Source organism: Vulpes vulpes, chromosome 9, assembly GCF_048418805.1.
Source record: "Vulpes vulpes isolate BD-2025 chromosome 9, VulVul3, whole genome shotgun sequence".
Lineage (NCBI taxonomy): Eukaryota > Metazoa > Chordata > Mammalia > Carnivora > Canidae > Vulpes > Vulpes vulpes.
Genome location: NC_132788.1, coordinates 57783781 through 57808160, shown reverse-complemented (window position 1 = coordinate 57808160; position 24380 = coordinate 57783781). Strand labels below are relative to the sequence as shown.

Sequence of the window (24380 nt, the reverse complement as noted above, 5' to 3'; positions counted from 1 at the left end):
GAGGTGAGGAAATGGGGCACAGAGATGTTAAGTAATTTGCCCTAAGTCACACAGGTAGTAAAGGATGGAGGTACAGTTTGAACACAAGTTTTATGGCCAAGACACACAGGGAGGAGGGAGGCCATCCAAAAAGCCAATAGCCAGAGGAAGAGCTTAAGGAGTGGTATTTTATTCTAACATCGTCTATAATGAGTTACTGAGAGGTGTTTTTTTGGTCTGGGAAGTTGGGGAAAGGACCCAGCAGGCTGCCCTGAACTTGCCTACTCATCAATCTGCCCAAAACATTGACCTGCCCTGTGACCCCAGTGAGGCCAAGCCCCTCTTCCGGCCCATTTCCCCATCTGTAACAGTGGGTTGGGTACATGATTCCCAAGGCAGAGGACATCCATGCCAACCACTTATTTTCTGGGGTCCTGAAGTGTCCCCCCCCTTCTGAGGCCCCAGTGTCTATGGCATGATTTCTATTTGCATCCTTCTAGGACTTGCCTCCTCCCTGCAGCCTGCCCCACTCAGACTTGGTCATCAGAAAGCCCCTGCTTGGGCGTCAGGAAGCAACTACCCCTGGTGCATCACCTCTTGTCAGCCCGAAGCCTTGAAGGGGGTGATGGTTTATTCCAGGTGGGGAGACAGACTGATGTGAGGTCTCCCAGCTGGGTGTGTGGCAGGTGGGCGTCGGTCCCCAGGGTTGGTGGAACCAGCCAGAGTAGACCCAGGAGTTGGAGGACAACTCTTTCACAGACTTGCTGTGTGCCTTTGAGGCATCCCCTCCAGGAGACGATCTTCCGCCTCAGTGTCTCTGACCCCAGATGGCAATACCACGAGGAAAAACAGCCTCCTCAAAAACAGAACCCACACGTGTTGGATTTTAAAAAGGAAATGTTTATTTTCATGTTATAAGGTGATTACAAACTCCTCTAAAAAAAAGCAAAGATGAATTTAAAATATCGATATACATATTTATCTAAAAAGCAAAAGAGGAAAAGAAGAGCCCTGCGAAATACAGGGATTATATCATAAAACATTTATACACAAAAGCTTGTATACTGCAAGACTGAATTATACACCGAGGATCTTATTCAGATACAAATGTTCCTCCTCAGAAGAGTCTCGTTGGTTGTTGTTTTTTTTTTTTTTTTTTACAAAAGTTTAAAATATCTTAAAAATATTTTGAAGTCTTAAAAAAAAGTCCTGATGAGCCAGACATATTTCTGGAAGGAGGCAAGACCCACGATCTCAGCTTTCTCTTGTGCTAAATACAGTCACAGTTGCTAGGGATTCGAAAATTAATTGGGGGGGGGGGGGGAGAAACGGAGCCAACATCTCAATTTGAAGCCAAATATATAACAAGATGCTCCATCCCTCAGGGAACTGTCAGAACACGTCTGTAGTGACACCACAAGAGAACAATGAAACATAGCTTCCTATTAAAAACAAGAGCATTCTGAGGGCCAGGCGTTAACAGGGCAGGGGGGGCGAGGGAAATGCTGTTCTCTGGTTTCCGGGCTACTCACACCCCTCTCTGAGTTTTGCTCTCTGGGATTTTGTTTGGTTGGTGCTTGTTGGATTTTTGCATGGTGCGATTTATGTGGGGCTGCCTGGCACCGGGTCTCGGGGCTGGATGGGACCTCTAGCCGCCTCGAGCTTTCTCTTGCATCCTTCCTGGCCTGTGTCTAGGCTCGAGGGGAAGGCTGGCACCTCTGCCTTGAGCACTGGCTGCCCAGAGCTTTTCCCCTTCCGGAAGGGCAGTGTTGGGGAGAAGCCGGCTGGACCATGGACTGCCGTGCTGTGGCGGCCTGTGGGGGATGCAAGATCACTGTGTGCTAGGCAGAGGGCAGCTCACTCCCCTCGTGCTTCACCACCTTCTTTAGGGGTGCACTGGGGATCTGGGGTGAGAACGAGAGATACAGAGAGGGGGCTGTGTGCCACCCAGAAATCACCCAAGGCTGCTTCTAGCTGCCTGGGAATGTCCCACACGGCCTCAGGCTAAATCCCACCCAAGGACTTCTGCTTCTTTCCACAGCTGGCTTCACTGGGCCTCAGTTTCCTCATGTGCAACAGGGATCTCAGTTCCTAGCTCAGGGGGCTACTGGGTACAGAGCCGCACCTTTGAGGATGGGGAGGGGGTGAGGGGTGCTTCTCCTCGTCCCTGAATGCTGGGGCACAGAGTGCTTCCTTGTTCATAAAGGCTCGTCTCTGGTCTTCAGGGAGAACACTGGGGAGATGCACTTGCCACTTGCCACACACCCCTCAGAGAACCTGCAACTGGAACTGACTTGGGACAGCCTGGTTCCAGTCCCTGCCCGCTGTGCCCGGTCTGTTCTGTGCTCCGGGCCTCGCAGAAGAAGCCCCCCATTTTCCAAGGGTGTGGACCAGGGAGGCACTGACTGTGCAGGACTGTCCCCTGGAGGGGCCGACACAGCCCATGGCAGGCTCAGGGAAGCATCTCCCTGGGTGAGATTTAGCCTAAGGCCCTTACCCATTTCTGCATCCTCAGAAAGTTCTTTAACCATCTCCCTTACATCCCTTCCAGAGCTGGCCAACTGGGCTAGGTGCAGGCACCAGAATTTCTGACCCATTCCCAAGGCAGAGAGTGGGTGGACTGCCTGTTCTCCAGAGACAGGAGGACCAGAGTCATGAGCTCCAATGACAAGTTTCCTTTATGTGGAGACATATCAAAGTCACGCATCATTACATCTTGTACTCACAGAGCCAAGTTCTGCAGACACACAAGGGCCAGGGGAGTAGACAAGAGGGCCCGATTGGAGACAGGTAAACTGGGAGATTGTCAAGAGAGGGGCTCGGGGAAAGTGGCTGACCTTCTTTCCAGGCAGGGCCTGGGGACTTGGTCTGCTTGTGTCTTTGGTCTAGAATTTGGTCTGCAAATCTTATGAGAAGAAGCCTTTCTCAGGCCATTTCCAGAATGTTGCAATTTACCTACCAACCCCAAATACTGTAGCCTTTTTACCGGAGGGGAGATATTGTAGCCTGAGATGACCACAAATGCCCAGGCAGCCACAGCTTACCAAGCACCCCTTGACCCCACACATCACCTGTCACCAATCGTGGACAGTGGTTAGTTTACTAAGTTCCATGAGACGAAGGAAAACAGATCACATTGCTACTCAGTAAAATTAGGAAAAGACACAACAACAAAATCAACTCAGACACAGCGGCAACCATAAATACATAGAAAAACAGGAACACAGAATTGTTAACGGTTTGGAATAGGACTGGGTATTGTTTGGCAGAGTGTATCCTTTGGAAACAGTGAAATGTGAAATGAGAATGCTTGCCAGAGAGAAGAGGTTCAGGGTTGCCTCCGCCTCTGGGGAGGGGGCACACACCAGAGGCTCCTCCCCTCCCAAATTTGGGGAGAGGGTTCCAGGATTCAGAGAGCCCCCCGCTCTCAACACCTGAGCTGGGCTTCACTCTCCGCACCCCACGAGGCAGTCACTGGCGTTTGTGCATGACAATGTTTTGGTTGAGTTGAGACTCTGAACTTGGAAGTGACAGTTTAAATGGCACAGTTTAGGTCCAAATGGGGGCTTGGGTGGAGACGTGTCCGTCTCAGGATTTTAAAGGTGGAGTACCTTCTCTACTTCTTCAGAGAGGAATGCCGCTCTAAATCAGGCTCTTGGCCAAGCCAGTTCTGGGATGCCAGCCCCCTGAACAATCCTACCTTTCTAGAAAATGCTCCCTCGCCTCCTCTCCTCGGTCCCCACGTGGTGTGTGCATCCAACACCGGCTACTGCAGGAGTTGTGAAGTTGTGAAGAGCTTCACTATCTCCCAAGCCACCACCAAGGGCTGCTCTTGCGCCCGAATGGGGAGGAGGGCTTGGGAGCGCTTAGCCCGACTCCAAGATTCAGGGAGCCTCCAAAAGCACTCTTGGCACTCCCAGCTAGGAGCTGGGGCAGCCCTGGGCGGGGAGCTTGTCAGGAGTTTCCCAGCCTCTGGGAGATGAGGACAGAGCTGAGGATGGAGAGATGAGGAAAGAAAAGCACCCCTCCCTGACACCAGGCCTCTCTGAACGCCTGGGCCCACACCCTTTGGTCCACTGGCTCACCCCTCGTCCCTCACCAGATACATCATGCTTCTCTCCTACACGGAGCTGCAAGACATGTCAGCTGGGAAACGGCCAGAACCTGATACAATAGAATCCCATAAAACACAACAGCCCCATCTGTGTGAGGTTTGGGGCCCTGAGATCCCCGGCTCCTGCTGGGCTGGCCCTGGGCGGCAGCCAAGCAGTCCGCCTCCTGAATGTCGGGGCGCCATCCTCACCGGCCCTCCCGGGAGCCCTTGCCGCTCCCTCTCGGATGAATGGTGCTGACAACCTGCATGACAGTCCTTCTGACTATCCACCCTCGATCTCAATGTACCAGGTGGGGTTTTGCTGCTGGTACAACGGTTTCTAGAGAATCAGACTTGCGCTGTACGGCCTCCTCTGTCTGCCTTAAGTCAATCCCTTGATCTGAGGGGTTGATCCATTATTTTGGCATTTCTCTTATTGGCTAAGACAAGTGTCATTGAAGCTTGTGGCCCTCCTTTCTCCAGCCTCTCTGGGTCTGGCCAGCTAGTGGGGCCTCCCCCCACCCCCCCAGCCCCACTGTATGCTTCTACTCGAACCAGGCTGAGAAGGTACTACACCCTTAAAATGGGTCTACTGTCCAGGTCAATTCCACCCTGTGTTTTTGGGGGGCAGAACTTTCTGCCAGCTACACAAGCACCGAAGAATTGCTTTTAAAAACGAGATCTATTGCTGGCAAGAAGATCGATTCAAGTGGTAAAACTGTATGACAATCTCTAAATGTATATATAATTATATGTAAAAAAAATACAAAGAAAAATTTACCAAGTTCCCATAAAATACATCTAATTCAATATGAAAGCTCTGCCTCATCCCGGACATCTGCCGGTGGGGTTTTCTTTTTGTACAAAATATCCCCAAATCAAAACAAAACACACATACGCACAATACCACACACACACACACACACACACACACACACCAACACACACACACACAGAGTAACATTTTCTGTGACAATTAAAAAAAAAAAACAATCCTAGTGCAAATAGAAAGCTCTGTAAACCTGGTCCTATGAGAATCTAATGTTAGTAAACAGCAGGGAAGCGGCCCGTCTGCCCAGGAGCTCACATCATGGTCTCTACTATGATGTGGGTCGGTTTCATGAGAGCGCCGTTCACGGCCAGGCGGGAGCTGTAGGGCGTAGCCCCCTCGCGCTCCACGGCCCAGCGGTTGGGTTCCCTCGGGGTCAGCAGGTACTTGAGTCTCTGGAGAAGGAAGAGGATGGCAGTAGAGAGAAGTCAGGCGCCTGCCTCCCCACTCCACCACGACTGTCTACACCCTGAGTCCTGCCAGTGTGCCCTCTGGCCTTTGGCAAACTACCACCCTCTCTGGACCACCCCCCCACCCCCCCCCCCGTTTCATCCACTGGCAGACAAAGGAATTGAACTAAGGTGCTTGGAAGGTCCCTCTGGGCCTTGAATCAGGGTGGAATTTCTGAGGAGTTTCCTTGGGCAACCCTTGCTTGCAGGGACAGGGGACTCACACCTCCCAGTTCCGACTTCTTTCCTCCCATGGAGCTAAATATGCCTCCTAGTAATTCGCATCCCTCAATTTCTCTGACTTACAAAGCAGGCCCAGCCGAGTTCATGCAATTTGCATGCCAGAGGCCAGATAACTGTTGTGAGCCTCCCATGGCTCCCACCTTCCCCAAGAAGAAACTCCACCAAACTCCTCAGCCACCTGTAAACTGCATTTCCTGCTTTCTCGCACCCTCCCCACCCATTCCCTCTGCAGGGCTTTTTCCTGCTCAGGGCTCGGAGACCACTGCTCTGTCTGAGCTGCACCTTCCGACAGAGACAAGCCAGAGGCTGGATTGCATGAGAATCACCCCATCACTTTTGGGCAGGGTGAGTTTTGCCCTCTGGGCTGGTTACTGGATCATGAACTTGGTGAGGAAAAGAGTCCTTCCCAGGCATTGGGACTGGGACTCCTCAGGGCTCCCGACTCCCCAGCTCCCCTCCTGCCAAGCATCCATTCTGAGACTTAAGCAGCAAACAGTTGTCAAGAAGAAACCTTCCTACTTAGGCATTTACATTCAACTTAAGTATATTACAATCTTTTTAAAGCTGCTTATTAAAAGCTATACTATTTCACTCAGAAAACCCAGATTCCATCTGCTCTTAAAAACTTGCAAGGCCTGGTAACCCCAGGGCCATATCCCCTCTTGGTAACAATAGGCCAGAGCTGAGCGCATGGCTGTCTGCTACAGCTCTAGATCACCTTCTCCAGGGGCCTCTCAGCCCTGCCCGAGGGCTTCCCTACCCTGGGTTCCCTGCCTGGTCCTGGGGGACAGTTCCTGGTGGCTGCAGCTCAAGGGCAAAAGATGGAAGGCCAGCAGGAGAGCAGGTTTGGCTCCCTTCCATCACCCTGCCTCTCTGTGCAGATGTGTCCCCAGAAGATTGGGACAAGAGGCAGACAATGCCAGGTGACCACCCGGGGCTCTAGGCTTGCAAACCTGGCTGGGAGCACAGCCGGGAGACAGGTCGAGGGGTAGGGTCGGGGACACAGCAAATGGATTGATGGTGGCTCCTATGCCTTCAGAGGAGGGGGCTTTGGTTACCCAACTGGTTTGTAGGTGCAAGTTTGGGTGGAGGCCTCACCCATACCTTCCTCCTTCCCCCCCACAAAACCCCATTCTCATCAAACCTCTGAACTTGGGATGAAACTGCTTTAAAATTAAGCTTTGAAGGGACTCGGGTTAGTATTAGGTGTCCCCTCTCTGTGGCTTAAATTGCGGAACAGACATCCAAGACTCTCTGCTGTGCCCCAATTAACCTTTTAGTTTATGGGTGGTAGGTGCATTCTGGAAATTCCCAGGGAGGGTCTGGGTTGCCATGGAGTGTTTGGTGGAGGTGGGGGCTGAATGTGGAGGACTCAGGGCCGTAGCAACCACCCGTCTGTCCCCAGACCCAGTATTTCAGGATTTTAACAAATGATAGGGCCTAGCAGTACTATGGCTGAGCACTGGGGTCCTTCCCTGTGTCCTCTGAGGAATTACAATGGGTCTGATGCTGAGGGAACACCCCAAGGGCCCAAGGACTGTCCTGGCTGAGATGGACCCCAGCTTCATGGCTTCGTGTTTTGCTCCTGGGCACACCCCGGCCGACTTCCTCTGTCTTGGGAAGGCTGCTCCCTCTCTGCCAGGCCACCCGTCTCCCCCCACCAATACCACCCCCAGGCCTTTCCCCTGCCCACAAGGAAACTGGCCCAGCCCAAGGGGGAGCCAGGGCCCCAGGACATCCTGGCTCCAGATTTTTAAGAGAATAACAATAAAAACAGCCCAGAACAAAACAGTGTAGTCTTGGAGCTGGCCCAAGCCCAAAGGTTAAGGGAGATTCTAAGAAAAGGATTTCTTGGAAAGAGCCCCAGCTCTTGCCACAGCCTGGAATCTGCAGTATTGTTGGGAGAAATTTCTGAGGGGTTGGTGGTAAGGAGGGGGTTTTGGATGGGAAACTGGCAGGCACAAGACCAGGGCCGCAGATCTGGGGAAGGGGCCACCAGCACGGGTTGGGCTTATCCAAAACTTGGCTTCAGAGTAAGAGAAGGCCTCTGGGTGGAGCTCAGGCTTCCTTCCCGGCTCCTTGTCTCCTGGCGTATGGCTACAGCCACATGGCTCCCACTGCTCCCAGGATAAGCCCCTAGCTCTGAGCTTGGCATGCAAAACCGCTGTCGCCTGCCCAGCGCCATCACCCACTCCCCAGAACATGTCATTGCTGCCTAAGGGCTATCGCATGTCCTTGCCTGCGAATGCACTGGGCATCACACCCTTCCATTTCTTCTTCCCTGCCTGGTAAATTCCTCCTGCCCACAGCCCTGCTCTCAACATCACCGCAGAGCCTTCATCCACATGAGTTGATCTTCGTTCCCATTTCCCCACACGCCTGCCCACCATCTCAACCCCTCTGCGTGGTGGGCAAGGGATCCGGGACCCAGAGAGGGCAGCAGTGTGCCCAAGGTCACCCAGCAAACCTAGGACGGCCAACAGCCAGCAGCTAGCTTTCATCCTCCCGCCTCTCACCCTCCTGCACCCCTCACATCCAGCCTCGGTCTATGTGCTCACCACGAGGAACGGCCCTTCCGTCTGGCAGAGGCGGATGACCATGACCAAGGGGACACACATCATGGAGGACAAGGCCAGACTCCAGCCCAGCCCGATGGCCCAGGTGGGGTACACGTAGACTTTGTTGTAGGTCAGGGGTACGTACTTGACGAGAGAGAAGATAAAACATCCCTGTGGAAAGATAGGGCAGTCAGGGGGGCCCCGCACATCAGGGGCAGGAAGCTTCAGGAACCAGGAGAGGCGCCACCCCAGGGGCCTCTCTCCCTTCTCCACTCTGCTGCCTGAGAAGCTCCCCTGGGCCAACCTGACTGAGTCGCTTCTGGGCTCAGGACCCCTCTGTGGCTTCCCGGTGCCTTCAGGATGCCATCCGAATGCCTCAACCCAGCCAGCAATGTCAGCCAAGAGCTATGCCCCTTCCGCCCTTACTTACCCTTCACCCCTGCCCCTACATCTACCCTCCAGCTGCTCAGCTCCCCAGCTACCTGCCCTGGGACCTTTGAGCAGGCTGTGTTCTGAATGGACCCCCTTACCCTGCATCTCCTTGTCCTAATTTAGTTCTCTTGGTCCTGCCTTACTTGTCTAGGCTCCACCCAGACTCAGGTGCCCATACTTCTCCTTTCCAGGAAGCATGTGGTTATAATTACTCCTTCAGCACGCACTCCTCCACCCAACTGACAACTGAGTCAGTGAGGACAGGTGGGGCATCAGTCTCATTCCCCCATTTCTCTAACACCTGGTGCAGCTCCAGGTGCACCCAGCAGATGCATAGTAAATGCTAGCTGCATGGATAAAAGTCTTTCCTCCCCTCCCCCACTGCCACCCACCCTTCTCCATCCCGGGGCCTAGCCTCCCAGAATAAGGTGTGGGCTTGGACCTTCTTGCCCACTTGAGTGTCCAGTCCCAAGCCCATGCCAATGGCCAGTGGCCATCAGTGTCCATGAATGGTGGTGTGTGGTGAGCTCTGAGCGCAAAGGCCTGTGCAATGTCCACATTTCCTCCAAGAAGAGCACATGAGGCTGGCTGGGAGGGCCCAGGACTTCTGCTTCTTGTCAGAATTACATCTTAGTATATAACCAAGGGTTGTCTAAATTGATACACAGTGTAAATATGACTTAAATCTTCAATACCTAATATCTGGGGTTTGACAGGAAGACAAATCTACATAAATCAGAATTAGTGATGGAGGAAGGGAGAGCACGAGGCTGCAGTCGCCTTCCACTATGCATCTAGTGTACGCCTGGCTCTGTTGTGGTTTCTGTCCCTAAGGGTGGAGTGTAGTTCAGACAGGGAGAGGCCCAGAGGACAGCTGCTCGAGGCTCTCCCAGCACAAGGAAGCTTGCTACCTGCCCATTCATATTCCTCTTTCCACCAGGGTGACCTCATCCTGCCACCTGGGGATGCAGACTACTTCTGATCTATCCAACTCCTCAGGGAGGAAAGGAGGAAGAAATTGACGGTCAGAGTGGTGAGAGGAATTTCTCACAAACCAATGTCAAGTGAGGATGAGGAACAAGAACACAGGCTTTGAACCCAACTAAATTTATCTCCAACAATAACCTGTCAATTGTGGTTACTGGTTGCTAGAGTTCACCAAATTTTGTGGGGAAAATATGCACTTCAGATGAGAAGACCATAGCCATATTCAATGACAGCAGTGACAGCCCAAGGCTGTTGGCACTACTCACCTCACACTGCAGAGTCCTTACTTTATGACAGGGTAAACCAGAGTCTGGGCTGCTTAAGATCAGGGACCTGCTTAAGGTCCCACACAGTGACTTAATGGCAGTGCGGGTTTATTCTGGCCTGGGAGCAGGGTCACTGAGGAGAGGATCTGTCCATCTCTCAGCACCTGGTTCCTACATGCAAAGAACATTTCTGCCATTTGCATTCTCCATGCCATGAGCCGAGGACGGCACAACAGATATCTTCCCCTGTAGTTAGCTCCAAAACTCACAACTGGTTTCAAACAACAACTGGGGAAGCAGAGGACTTCCCTTTTGCCAGAGCCTCTGAGTGCAAGTTTGAAGTGGGGTGCCTGGGCATGCTCTAAGCTATATTCCAAGATGGCAGGCAAGGGAACCCTGATGGGAAGGGGAACATGGCCCATGACTACCCTTGGGTCCTGGGTGGGTACGAAGCTTCCTTGTTCTTGGCAGAGTCCAGAGCATCTCTTTACTGGGACTTTCCCTTTCTGGACACAACCTGCACCCTGTCATGAAAACACCACATTTCCCACATCTATGATCTGTCTCCATTTGACATCCCAAAGGCCCCTCAACTTAATCAGTGACCCAAACTGAGCTCACTGAGCTCCAGAAGGGCTTGGGCAAAGAGCATGTGCTCTGTTGTGGACTCTCTCAATTTCTCGACATGCCCTGATACATCTTCGTCTTTCAGAATGCCTTGCCTTTGCACAGGCTGGTTCCTCTGCCAGGGATCCCCTTTCAGTCTTCTCCTCCTGACCAGCTCTTACCTATCCTTCAAAACTCATCTCAAGGTAACTTTTGGGAGCAGCCTGCTGCCCCACCTCCCCCAGACAGAGGCGACACTGGGCTTGTTAGTTACAGGCCAGCGCTTGGCAGGTGCTGAGTGAAAGATGGTTTGGCAGGTAAGAATGTCAAGCCCCAAGGAGAAAAGGCACCCATAGCCAGGCAGGGCAGGACTCACAACACAGAGAACTGGAGTGACCACGGCCCAGCTGTACTTCATCCAGGGCCCAGGCCGATAGCCAATCATGTCCTCAATACCGTCATAAAGGTTATCGCTGCCTAGAAGAGACAGAGGTAGACAGATGGTGACACGGTGTCCAACACCTGCATCTGAATTGCACTACAGGGGCCTTGAGGGCCTTGAGGGGTCTCTGGGGTCTGCTCCAGGTCCCTGATACTCAACACTATGTAGACCCAAGAGTGGCGAGCATTTATCTGAAATTATTTGAAATTCAAATGTAGCTGGGTATATCCTATATTTTTCAGGCAAACTTAGGCAGACTATAAACCCTGGTGTGGCCAATCCAATGTCTAGAGGGGGTTGAAATGGAGCATGGCTGGATCCCAGAGCAGTAAATCATAGGTGAACCCTGCATAGCCAAATTCTCTATTTGTCAAAACATATAATCACATCCTGCATTTTTGTATTCAACTCAGAATGAATTCCTCTTAGAATTCTCTGTTTTGGGGATGCCTGGGTGGCTCAGTGGTTGAGCGTCTGCCTTTGGCTTAGGGTGTGATCCTGGAGACCCAGGATCGAGTCCCACATTGGGCTCCTTGAGGGAGCCTGCTTCTCCCTCTGCCTGTGTCTCTGCCTTCCTCTCTCTCTCTGTGTGTGTCTCTCTCATGAATAAATAAGATAAAATCTTAAAAAAAAAAAAGAATTCTGTTTTGGAAGCTTCTAAATACACAGACCCAACGCAGAGAGTTGAGAAAGGATATGCAACAATCCGTACTCACCATATATCCAGGCAATAACAAAACATTCAAAGAATGCAACCCACAAAAGGCATACACCGCTAGCTGCATAGTAGTCAAAGAGTTGAAACACATACATGCCACCCTGTGAAGAGGAAAAACCAAAGAAGGTTGATTTGCTATATGGTACTCAATGCCCTAAATATATAAAGAGCTTTGACATATCCTTAAGAGATATAAAACCCAAGAGAAAAATGGGCACAGACTATGATGACCTGTGTAAAAAGATGCTCAACTTCATGTTCGACAAATATAATTAAAAACATACACGCTCAGGGGTGCCTGCCTGGCTCAGTCAGCAGAGCTTGTGACTCCTGATCTCAGGGTTATAAGTTCAAGCCCCACACTGGGTGTAGAGATTGCTTAAGAAAATAAAATCTTTAAAACACATACACATACAGAAAAATGAAAGCACAACATTTTTTCCTTAGCAAAATGATGGGTTTCCTGAAGCCAGTTTCCAAAGGAGGTGCTGAAAACTAACTGTGGCCAGCAGAGACTACTCCAGTGATATCCAGCTGCTCAGGGTGGACCTGTGATCTGCCTTTGGTGGGTGCGTGCACATGTTTCTTAAAGACACTTCTAGAGAAACATTTATTTGTATTTCCAGTAGGAAAAAGTGGTGAAACCCAAATTCCGTTTGGGGGCAAATGCAGCAATTTGCTGGAGAATGTGGGGAGGTAGATGGGAAGGGGTGCATGAGACGGCAGGCCCTAGGCCTATGCCAGGCTTACAGACTTGTTATTTAGCACAAGATTCTCTTTCTTCTCTGGCCTGCCTCTTCGTAGACAGTGGATCCACTGTTGCCTTAGACACCCTGTGCTTCCTTCCTTTCTGCATCTTTTTTCCCATTTAGATGGGTCCTCCCCAAGCCCCCTGCCCACACAGCGCACACTCCCTGTCAACCAGACAGGCCCAGTATTGCCTGCAGTATTCACCAGGAGGCCCACATTTACTCTCTGGAACGTGTCCGCCTCCCCTCCAGGCCCCGGAAGGGCCGATGCACATGTTTTCATGGGTGAAAAGAGCTGCTATTAAAACGGATTTCAGCTGAAGCACCTCTCCCCGAGGCTTCCTGGGACAAGGGAGGGACAGAGAATGGGGGGGGGGGGGGGGGAGAGACTGGTGTTGCCATGGTAACAGGAGAAAGGGTTGGGGAGTTTGGGTCAGCTGGGTCCCGACCTGCCTCCTGCTGCCCAGGATGTAGGCCACTTCCCCTGGGCAGGGCGGGACCCTGAACTGGATGGGGCCCTATGGCTGGGCCTGGGGCTGGTCTGGTGGCAGGAGAGGGTGGCATAGCCCTGAACTAACTGGTCTTTGAAGCCTGTGTAGGTCACCAAGGGCCCTGCAAGAGGAAGTCCCCCCTGCCCGGCGAGAAAGCCACCTACCTCCGTCACCATCGACAGACCCAGCAAGTAGCTGATGCTACACATGAAGGCGATGAAGATTTCCCGACGGAAACCCTTCCTTAGGAAGGATGGGTAAAGATCGACCAAGGACGTGACCTGTCCTTCGACTTCAACAAACTGCGGAGGAGAAGACAGTGGTTGAGCCCTGGATGCCCAGCACCTCCTCTCCACTCAGATGGGAGAGCCCCAGTATGCCCAGGGTAGCCTGGGGGAGGGGGTCAAGTTTGTCCAAACGTATGAACCTGGTCTCATGGGCTCTGCCCAGGAAGTCCCACCTGCTGCTTAAGCCACAATGGGTCAGGCACAGACATCCTACACATCCGTGCTTGGCTTAGCTCATCAGGATGCCTTTCCCTCATCATTTAAGACTCAGTTCAAGAATGACCACTTCTCTGAAGCCAGTGCTGACCTCCCGCCTTAGCCCGCTGGCTGGCACATGTGTGTTGGCACCAACACCTCCCCCATTTCGATCTTGGTCCTTTCTGACACTGAGGGAGGGGCCCTCCCTGCCCCATTTCTAGTCTCGGGTTCCCAGCTGGGCCAGGCACAAGTGGCTGCCCAACAGACACATGAAGAATGTGGGGTGGGTGGGTAACTCAGGGTAAGCCTGAGCCCCACTTTCTCCAATAGATTCACACAATGGTTTTGGTTCTGTGGGAATCACGGATCTTGAAAGAATCCCACACACCCAAGTGCCCACATGCCTGCACCCATTCTGGGCTCCCAAAGGTAAAGAAGACCACCTGAAGAGGCCCCTCCTTGGGTAACATGCTAGGATGATTCTCAGTCTTTCTAAATCTTCCCATCTTTGCAACCAACAATGTGACTTGGAGCCTGAGCCAAATCATTACACAGTGGGCTGCCTCTGTTTTAAATGGCAGCACGAAACTCTGTCCTGTAGACAGGTATCATCATGGGTCTGACCAGTGCCCGATGGATGGGCTCCACCCTTCCGTGGCTACTGACCTGGGCAAGGGCTCTTCCTCTCCTCTGTCTTTGCTGCCTATGCATCCAGAGCACAACCCAGAAATGAAGCTTCAGGGTTGAAGGGTACGTAGAAGCATTTTACATTTGGTGGCTACAGCCCAAATCCTCTGCCAACCAACACCCCCTCCAAGGCCTGTCTGTCTGATTGCTTTAAAAGTTGAAGAGCTGGGATCCCTGGGTGGCTCAGTGGTGTGGTGCCTGCCCAGGGTGTGATCCTGGGGTCCCGGGATCAAGTCCCACATCAGGCTCCCTGCAGAGTCTGCTTCTCCCTCTCCCTGTGTCTCTCGTGAATAAATAAATAAAATCTTAAAAAAAAAAAAAAGTTAAGGAGCTAAAACCTTGACCCTTCTGTTCTTTGATCTGCGAGAGGCATTTGGGAAGGATGTTTCCCCAGCCTTCCTACAAGAAAAGTCTAACCAGTTACTCCTTTGGGATGCATCACAGGAGGATCAGGGAATACAAACAAGGAGCAAAATCCTTTCATGGCTAGAAGGGTCTGGAAAAATGATTCTTTGTTGCCAGGAATTCAGAGAAAAGATGAGCAAGAGTCTCTTGAAAGGGGCCCAAAGAGAAGTGGCTGATGTTTTGACCTCTGGTTGATGTGTTAGCCAATGGGGTTTTGACCCTAAATTGCCACTGAATTACAGCAAACCAGCTCAAACATCAATCTTCAAAAGGAATGGAGGAACAAAAGTTCTTTCCTTTTTGAGATGGGGAAATTAAAGACAGGAAGGTGCAGCTTCATTGAGAGTCAGGGTGAACACTGATACAAGCTCCTCATTTCCAAGCATCCTGCATTTCTGGAGAACCGCATCCCCACCCCTCAGCCCTGCCCCCCCCCGCCTCTTCGGGTCCCCCTCACTTCATAGCTGTGTAACCCTGATTTCTTCAAGCATCAGTTTTCTCCCTGGTGCAATGGGGGCATCTTGCCTACTTCTCAGCAGGGCTGTTGAGCAAGATCTGAAATCACGACAATAAACCTGGCAATTGCATGAGTCCTGTGGACCCATGGTGGGGGGCTGAGTTAGCCCCAGGGAGATGGGGACCAGTTTTCTCCTCCTCTCGTGCTGTGCTGGTTCTCTCGTGCTAGCGTCTGGCTCCACGTGGATGACATCCCTACTCCATCTCACCAAGAAATACAGAGTGGTACAATGGATCCAAGCCAGGCTTCTCCCACCAGACGCTAGGGATACTGGGAGGGTGTTTCCTTATGTGCAAGGGTCACACTCCATTAGCGAGAGGCCTCTGCCTGAGGGTGGCCGTGCATCTCTGCACTTCCATGGGAGGAGGGTGTTCAGGGGGATCTCCAAGGTTAAGGTGGAGACTCAGTGGAGCCCTTATCTCCCTCAGCCTCGGTTTTCTGGGTTCTACATAGGGCAACAGTTGGGAGTAGGCCCAGCTATAGGGAGGCTACAGATTAAGGAGCTGACATATGGAAACAAACAAACAAACAAAAAACCCAAGATGGGGAAAGGGGGCAATGGGGAGTTGTGTTTAAAAGGGACTGATCTTCCGTTTGGGAAGTTCTGAGGATGGAAGGTGGTGATCGTTGCACAACAGTGTGAGTATACTTAATACCACTGAATTGCATGCTTAAAAATGGTTAAGATTGTCCGTTTTAGGTTATGTACCTTCTTCCACACACGGGTACATCAAAAGCCCGGCATGAAGCCTTGCCCCCTGGAACAGCTTGCGTGACACTACTGACGGTATCATGGCATGGGCAGTGCGTGAGGCAGTCACAGGCATCTGCAAAACCTTCCCCTATGGCCCCGCGTTCCCATAGCAAATGGATGCAAAGGAGGGATTCCAATCTATGCCATCAGACTCCTAAGACATCATGCCCTAGCTCCTCGGGTTCAAATCTCCGTCATGCCTGTCCTTGGTATATCAATTAGGCAGGTCTTTTAAGGGCTCTGAACCTTGCATTTCATGTTCTGAGCTCTCTCTGAGGCTGGCTTTGAGAGCTCCCCACGATTCCCTGAGCCTGTTGGCCGCCGTGAGGCCTAGCTCAGAGGTGCCTATCCCTGGCCAGGTCCCACCTGCCTCCCAGGGAGAAAACCTAATGAATAAACCACCTCGGCTCACTCAGGAAGCAGCTTCCACAGCCCAGGAGGCCCACTTTGGGTCCATGGGGATGTCATGCTTTGTCATTTATTAACCTCTCTCTGTTTTTGTTTTTTGCTTTCACTTAGAGCTTGGAAGAAGTTATAAAAGCCATTTGCTTGGGGCCTCCGAAGGCCAAACTCATTAACGAGGGATGATTAATGGAGTCCTCTTGCTGTTTATACAGCTCAAGCCCACCAACAACTGCACAAGTATTTTGTTTTCAGGCTCCCAAATGTTTCCACTCTGTCTTCTCTGCTAATCCTGGTCCTCTTCCTGCCAAATCCTTTGCTCTGTTCTTGACCTTGCTGGCAGACTGCCTCCTCTCCTCTGCCTGACCTTCTAAGACGTTCCTCCTACCTGGTTCTGAGTCCACAGGGACCCACCCTGGGCACTGGTTTGGAGGCTGCTGCCCACGGGTGGGTGGTGAAGCCCTCTCCTGACTGGCAGCTGGCCTCACATTTCACAGGGCCCCTGCTTACCAAAGATTTCCCATGAGGCAGCCAGAGACCCAGACCACACAGGAGACTGCAAAATGCCTGCCTTTCAGATGCGGGCCCCTGGGTGGTACTGCCTGTAGGGTTCTGGTCCATGGATACCACCAGCCCGCCCTGCACACCCTAACTCCCCAGTCCTGGAGTCATGCCTGTGCTCTAAACTGTCATCCTGAGACAAGCACCACTTGCTGCTCTGTATCAGGCACTGTGCCTCGTACTTCTTCCAAGGCAACAGAGGTATAGTCACACCTATTGACCAGATGAGAAAACAGTCTCAGAGAGGACAGGAAATGTGCCCAATGTGCCCAATGTCCCAGAGAAGCAGGGGGCTTGGAACCGTTACTCCAAAGCCAGACTCGGGCTCTGGTTGGCTCTCACTGACCTACCCATGGAGGGATGGGACATAGGATGAAGCAGTGCAGGGAAACAGCGTTGGTATAGATGGAGTCCTGCCTCGCAGGGGCAGAAGCCAGGATGGCCAGAGGACAGAGTGGCCTGAGCGAGGCTCCCCAGAGCTTAGCTGTGCACCAAGCACAGAAGAATCAAAGTTTTTCACTTTGTAGGAAACAACCCCAGTGCTCCAGGAATCACAGAACACCAGCTGTGGTTTAGGACAACCAGTGACGGCTTGGGCCGTGACTGCTGATCTCCTCCCCACACTGCCTGTCTGCGTGACCCCCCATGGGAACACATCATCACCACTTGGTCTTGTCCTACTTCCCGGCTGGGGCTTTGTTTTAACCACACCCGCCAGCGGTCTGTTTCCCCTTGCTGGGGTGGAAGACTCAGTGTCCTCCCCCTGCTGCCCTCAGGCCTCTTCCCGCCTCCCACCCTCACCCCGGGGTCCTAGAGGACACCTTGATGGCTGAAGACGGTGCCAGTCTGATGTGAGGGTGGGAAGGGGGCTCCCTCAGAACCACGTCCCCTAGGGGCAAGCCCTCCACAGGGCGCCCCCTCTCCATCTGTACGTACCTGGCTATCCAGTCCAAGCAAGAGAAGCATAATAAAAAAGAGAATGGACCAAAACGTGGGCAGCGGCATCATGGTCACAGCTTTTGGGTAGGCAATGAAGGCCAGGCCAGGCCCTAAAGGGAAGAGAAAATGGGGAGGGGCAGAGGGGGAGGCACATCAGCAACCCAGCCCCCCCAGAGCCCCGGAGCTCACACAAAGACACTCGGGACTGAGATGGTGTCCCAAACCCCAAATGCAGGGAGGAACCAGGTGTGAATCCCTGCCTGGGGGAAGAGCCCAGGCCTGCCTCCCTTTCGGATGGGGCGCACTGGGGCTCGGGTGGGGCCCCGTTTTAGCATCTGTCTCCTATGCAGCAGCACAAGTGGCCTCATGGAACCCGGCGGACACCCGTCATTCAGGGCAGGAAGCGGGACTGCCTGCTTGGAAAAGGAGGGTTCCCCCCTCACCCCAAACCAGAGCAACCACGCCAACGTTTGCTGGAAGGAAGCGAAGGGGGAGAGATCTGGTTATCTGACTACCGAAGCCCCCGTTTGCAAAGAAAAGGTTTTGGCTTTTGAATTAAAGGACTGAAACAGTGTGAAAGAGTACGGAACCATGCCCTACAGGGCTAACGTCTCTTCGGGGTGCATCTGCGCACCCCACCTGAGCGATGCCAGAGCCAAGGCCCAAAGCTGAAGGGAAGTGTGCTCGGGGCAAGGGCCCGGGCTCGGGAGACCATCCACCATCTCGTCCGCACGTGCCCATGTAGGACCTCAGTGTCCCCCCCCGGGAAGCGAGGGGCAGGATCCCGGAAACGCCTCCCAAGGTGCCTTCACGTGCTCAGATTCTCAGATGCTGAGACCACGACCCTCAGAGAGGGGACCCTGACGGAATCTGGAGGCAGGGTGCGGGAGGCAGGAGCCCCGCCAGCTCAGGGCGCACCTTTCTGACTGGAAACATTCCAGGGACCAAAGGAAAAGGCCTCTCATCTCCAGCAGGCCTGAGGGGAGAAGCCAAGGGGAGGAATGGTACTGAGGCCTCTGGGAATCCTCAAAAAGCAGGAAACAGCAAAAGAGAGGAGGCCTGAAAGGGCCCTGGGCTGAAAAAATAAAGTAAAAAATCCACAACTTAGAGACGCCTGGGTGGCTCAGCAGTTGAGCGTCTGCCTTCAGCTCAGGGCGTGATCTCGGGGTCCTGGGATGGAGTCCCACATCGGGCTCTCCACAGGGAGCCTGCTTCTCCCTCTGCCTGTGTCTCTCATGAATAAGTAAATAAGATCTTTAAAAAAAAATCCACAACTTAAATAATTCAAAAATTTTTTAAAAAGGTCAAGACACATGAAGACAAAAAATGGCTAGAGGGCAGGATATTTGGAACAGATTATCAGAAACCAAAGGACTGGCTTGAGAGCGGAAAAACAAAACAAACAAAAACAACTTTAAAATAAATTGGAGCCAGAAACCACACCGTGGGGTGTTAACCACAAGTGTGGCAGGCAGGGGCAGGTCCCTCTCCCCCGCAGAGTCTACCCCACTGAGGAAAACTCGACCACCACCTGGAGGCCCCAGGCACGCTGTAGAAACCCCACAACAGGTGGAGGAAGGGGCGCTCGCAGCGACCCCAAAGTCCAAGTTGGAACAGAAGCTGTGGGGGCCCCTGGGCTGGGGCCCCCGGGGGGCCCCTAGGCGGCAGCTCTGGCCCGACTGGTGGGCATCACTACGTGGGGATTCCAGTCCAGCCGACTGGGAGACAGATGTAAAATGGGGCCCCCCCGCCCCCCCACCTGCCGCCCCCGCCCCCGCCCCCCGGGGCCTGGTGGAGGTTCTCAACGCGCTCGTTTCTGTATTTCAGTTTTGCCTTTGTCAAGCCAGCCTCTGGGAGAGGGTCTGAGCATCTTTCTCTAAAAGCGCACGGTGAACTGGAGAGAGAGAAGTCCATGTGAAGGAACGCAGCCGCTCCGCGCACCAAGGCAGGCCTCCCCGAGCGCAGAACGCGCCCCTGCCGCGCCGGTGCACTCCGTTCGCCAAATAATGATGGGATTCAAATGCACTTCGCTCAATATGGTGCTTGTTAAAAGCTTATTAGAGAAATAATCATCCTTGAAGTGTCAGCTGTTCAGACATCACCGTGGGGAATAAACGACAAGGTCTTTGAAGGGGACGGGAGGAAGAAAACAACTTAGGGTGATGATATATACATATATAAAAACACCTAGTTTTCCACGGAGAAAGATTTTATATATCAAGATATATATGCGTGTGTATACATATATATATATGCATATATACATATACATATATATATATATATATATATATATCCCACCACCAAATTCACTCCATGCTCCTGGCAATCACAACTGGTTTGTAAGCCCTCGACTGGAAAAAACAAAAACAAAGGCAAACACTCCAGAAGAGCTGCAAATTGTCTGTCTCTCCTCTTCATTGGAATTGTCATGCTCCCAAGTGGGTGTGGATCTTTCTGGAATTACTTTGTGCCCTCACTCTCTGGCCTGCCTCTGGGGTAGGAAAGCTATGTTTGATGGTCTGGTCTGGGATGACTGGGGACAGGGGAGAGATGCGTGGGGTGGACCTGTGGGCTTGCCACACTTGTCCTACGACACAGTGGGTGTGAGGGTAGCAGAGGACATCTTTGCCAAGTGAGGAGGAAAGCAAGGCCCACGGGCTCTGAGGTCAGAGAAGGTCAGAGGAGCTCAGATACGTTCTCACGCGGGGAGGACCAGAGTTGCCACGTGTGTCCAGGGTGGGTGGAGAGGCAGGAGGCGGGGAATGGCCACCTGTCAGAGGGGCCTGTCCAGGAGGGGGAGAGCGCCCTGTCCAGGAGACGCCAGCTCGGATCCTGACCATCCTGAGCAAGGCCCTTGCTCTAAAGCCACTGGTCTCCTCATCTGCAGAACAGATGTCCAAATGCACAATGCTGAGGTTCTCCTGACCTCCAACGCTATAGTTCTGTGGCTGAGGAACCAGGACACCACCCAGTATCCCCCAAGGACAAGGGCGATGCCATGCAGGGCTCCAGCTATGCCTGACTCTGGTCCGTGGTGGTCCCTGGGGCTAGGACATTGGGCTCTCCTCTGGGCCTGAGAGAAGCCTCAGCCCAGGACCCTTGCCTGCCTCCATGTGGCCCCGGGGAGATCGAAAGAAATCAGAAGGTCGGATGCAGCAGAGGTTGTGTACAAAATAACCAAACCTTTCAGGCAGCTGATGACCACCCAACCAAGTGAATGGGTAGGATAGGAGTGAGGCGGAGAAGGTACAAAGGTGGAATTTGGGGATGCTGGGAGTCTATGGTTCTTGTTCCCATCTCCAAGCCACTGATAACTACAATTTCAGGGACTTAGAACATCCAGGGGCAAGTCCTAGAAAACTGTGGTTCCGAGGCTCTAGGATTCTAGCAACTGCAGACCTCATCGTTTTCAGGTTCCAGAGCCACCTCGCTGGAGATCCAGGATCCCAGCCTAGGATCCCAGGCTTTGCAGAGTCCGTGATGCTAAGACTCTGCTCTACTTGCAGAAGGAGCACCCCACCAACAGGGCCCACACCCTGTCCCTCCACCTACCCCCACCTGGATCTGTGGCGTGTCCACTGTCTCTCCCCTACCCGCTGCCTACGGTGGTGCCTGACACAGGGCAGACTCCATTAATCAATAACATCGGTGGAATGAATGAAATGAGTTTGCTAGAGGGAGCGCGCTGGGAGCAAAGTGCAAAATACAGAAACCAAAGCTGAGAAGGTGGTGATGGAATGCCGACTGGTGGCTGGCTTGGGCCTGAGTTAGGAAAGCGGTTTCTGTTGCTGAAACCAGGAGTTTGCTGGGGAAGGAGAGGGAGGGAAGACCGCACAAGTTGCTAAAATATAGTCCCCAACCTAACCAACCCCCGTATTTCTGCTGCCCCTTGGGCCAAATTGCAATGAAAGTGCTTAAATTTTAGCTTTCGAACTCTTTGATCTTGGGGGACATCTTGGTGGGGGGGGTCCGTTTCGGAAACCAGGCTCGTCCCCCCCCAAAGGCCCCTGGGGTCTGGCTTCATGCCTGCGGTACTCGGCTTACACACTAGGTGGCAGTGCCCACCACCACTGCCACCAATACCACCATACCTGACTCAGCCACATCAGCAATGTCCACCCCTTGCTCTTGTGCCATGAAGCCCAGGATGGAAAAAATTGCGAAGCCAGACACAAAACTGGTACCACTGTTCAGGCATCCCAGCAGCATACAGTCCCTAAGTTACACATATGTCAGGGAGCAAGTTAATTCACAACACAAGGAAGCCACGCTCCCTACTTCTTCTCTTTTTTCTTTAAACATCATCATTTCTAAGGTCCACCAGGCCCGCTGGCGCAACACTTGCCTGTACGAGTTGTACTTGTATTTGTTGTAGCTCCCCAGAGAGGTCATGGCCCCCAGGCAGATGGCATAGGAGAAGAATATTTGGGTCCCAGCATCAATCCAGACCTAGTGGGGTTTGGGTGGGGGTGGCAGGGAGAGAAAGAAGAGGCCGTTAGAGCCAGCTTCCTGGAGGAGACAGGGGTGGGGGGTTCCTGGCCACCTGAAGGACTGCACCTCCAAATGTGCAAATTCTTGACTGCAATGAGAGCCTTTGTGCTGGAAATCAAGGTGTCTTTCAAGGTAATACTGAGCTGCAAGGAAAGTCGAAGAAACCCCCAGTCACTCCGCATCAGGATTAAGAGGAAGGACTTATGAAGCAGACGGAACTAGATTCCAACCATTTAATGATTGTGAGCGATAGGACTCCCGCCCAGAGCCTCCGTTGTCACGTCTGTAGAATGGGCTCCACCGCCCTGCCCCACAGCGCTATTACGCAGGTTCTAAAGACTTGGGCCGGTGCAGACACACACGTGGTAAGACTGTTAAGCCAGGGCTGCTATCATTACTGTAATTGCTATTGTCTGGGGGCCCTCGAGTTGGAACGGGGAGGAATTCCCCAACGGATTATGCAGGCAAAGCTGCTCTCCGGAACCTTCACCCAGCAGCTCCTGATGGCCACAGAGCTGCCCTCCCAGCTGTCCTCTGATGTTGGCTAAGCCCTTCCCCCCCACCACCACCACATCCTGCCTGGGGCAAAAGGGCAGTGGGAAAGAGAACTAGAGCAGAAGGCAACCTGAAGGCTGAGGATCCTCTGGACAAAAGGTCCTCAAATGGGGCCAATTAAACACCACGGGGTGGGGAGGGGGGTCTCCAACCTCCTGTGGTCACGTGGCCGAGAGCCAGGAGGTGGGCATTCAGTGTCTGCCCCTCGACCTTGCAACAGCTCATCCCCAGCTCTGAATTCCACCGTGGCCGAGGAAGCCAGCAGCGCTCGGGGGCCAGCTCTCCCGCCCCCACGATGCGGCCCTCTTGGGCCCTGTGGGCAGAGGCTGGACCATGGAGGAGCCTAGCTCATGAGACTTCTCCCCCCTTACCTGGCACAGTGCCTGAAGAAGACTATAACTGGCTGGCCTCAGCAGTCTGCGACACGAAAAGACACACACACAGCTGGAAAGGCCCACGAGCACGGAGGATAACCTGCCACAGCCCCGTGGAGAAGCACTGGGGGCCGGTGGCCCACCTGGATTTGTGTACCAAGGAACCGAAGAAACTGTGCGGTCGGCTTCCCTTCCCCTGCACCCTGCCCTGCCTGCCCTGGGTGGGAGGGGGGACGGGCCGCCCTGCAGTACCTGCGGGTCCTCGAGGCGGCTGATGTCGGGGTACAGATAAAACTTGATGCCTGCGCCTGCACCGGGCAGTGTCAGTCCACGGACCAGCAGCACCAGGAGCATAGCGAACGGGAAAGTGGCCGTGAAGTAGACAACCTGTGAGGGGTGACAGTGATTCAGGGGGCGCCCATGGCATCAACTGCTGCTGTCAAATTCAAGTGTTCTCCCTGAGGCCAGGGATCTGGAGCCGAGCTCGCTGTTTCACTTGCTGTGTGACCTTGCATATGTTGCTTGACCTCTCTGGGCCTCGCTTGCTCCCCCTGTGACGTGGGTATAATACCGGTACCTACCTCACAGATTCACTGCGATTCAACGTAAACAATCCTAGAGATGTGTACTGAGTATCTAGACCCTGGAAATACAGTGGTGGACAAGACAGAAAACAAACCCCTGCCCTCGTGGAACAGATATTCCTGTGAGTGAAGGAAAATGCAAAATAAGAGTATAAACTTTCAAGTGTATGTGTAAAAGGCTTAGCCCAGTGCTTGGTATGTGCCAGTACATATTAGCTAACATTACGACTCTTAGTATGACTCTTAGGGTGAAGAATCAGTTAGGTGTGGGTTCAAATCCCAGCTCTGTCCCCTCGCTTGCTGTGTGACCCTGGGCACGATGCTTAACCTCTCTGGGCCTGTTTCCTTCTGTGCAGATGGAAACAACAGTAATAGAAGACCTCCATCAAGAGGTGAGGCGAGGATTCAGTGAGACCATCAAAACAGTGCCCGCCACGTAGGTGCTCAAGAAGTGGGGCCCGTTGTAGACACGGCTTTTGCAGGAAGCACAGAGGAACTCCTGGGAGGGAATGAAGCCTCTGAAAGTCCCTTGGCCAGGAGACAGGGAAGGCCCCCCACTTCCTTGGGGCTGTGGGAGGCCCGCAGCCTTCCCTGGATCACACGGCACATCCCAGGCAGCCCAAGGTCAATTGGAGGTGGAGACCAGAGATGAGCCAGGCTGGCTGTTCCATCACCAAAGGTCTGCCCTAATTTCCTCTCCTGTCCCCAAAGCGCTGGTCCCCAAACATCCTGTGCCCTCAGTTCTCTTGGATGGATTTTCCCCTATCTTTGCCTTCAACGT

The 24380-nt window shown here is 52.9% G+C and overlaps 1 protein-coding gene across 3 annotated transcripts in view; it reads right to left on the bottom strand.

Moving 5' to 3' along the window:
* Positions 1–858: 858 nt before the first annotated feature.
* SLC6A6 (solute carrier family 6 member 6) overlaps positions 859–24380 on the bottom strand; it is an 86054-nt gene continuing 62532 nt past the window's right edge. For all 3 annotated transcript variants that reach the window (XM_072720211.1, XM_072720213.1, XM_072720212.1), the window contains 9 exons: positions 23268–23402; positions 21941–22044; positions 21687–21811; positions 17590–17702; positions 13007–13144; positions 11601–11703; positions 10819–10919; positions 8152–8322; positions 859–5296 (listed from right to left, as the gene is read on the bottom strand). In XM_072720211.1, coding sequence (XP_072576312.1) covers positions 5156–5296; positions 8152–8322; positions 10819–10919; positions 11601–11703; positions 13007–13144; positions 17590–17702; positions 21687–21811; positions 21941–22044; positions 23268–23402 — 1131 coding nt within the window. In that variant the 3' untranslated portion in view covers positions 859–5155. The remainder of the gene's footprint in view (positions 5297–8151; positions 8323–10818; positions 10920–11600; positions 11704–13006; positions 13145–17589; positions 17703–21686; positions 21812–21940; positions 22045–23267; positions 23403–24380) is intronic.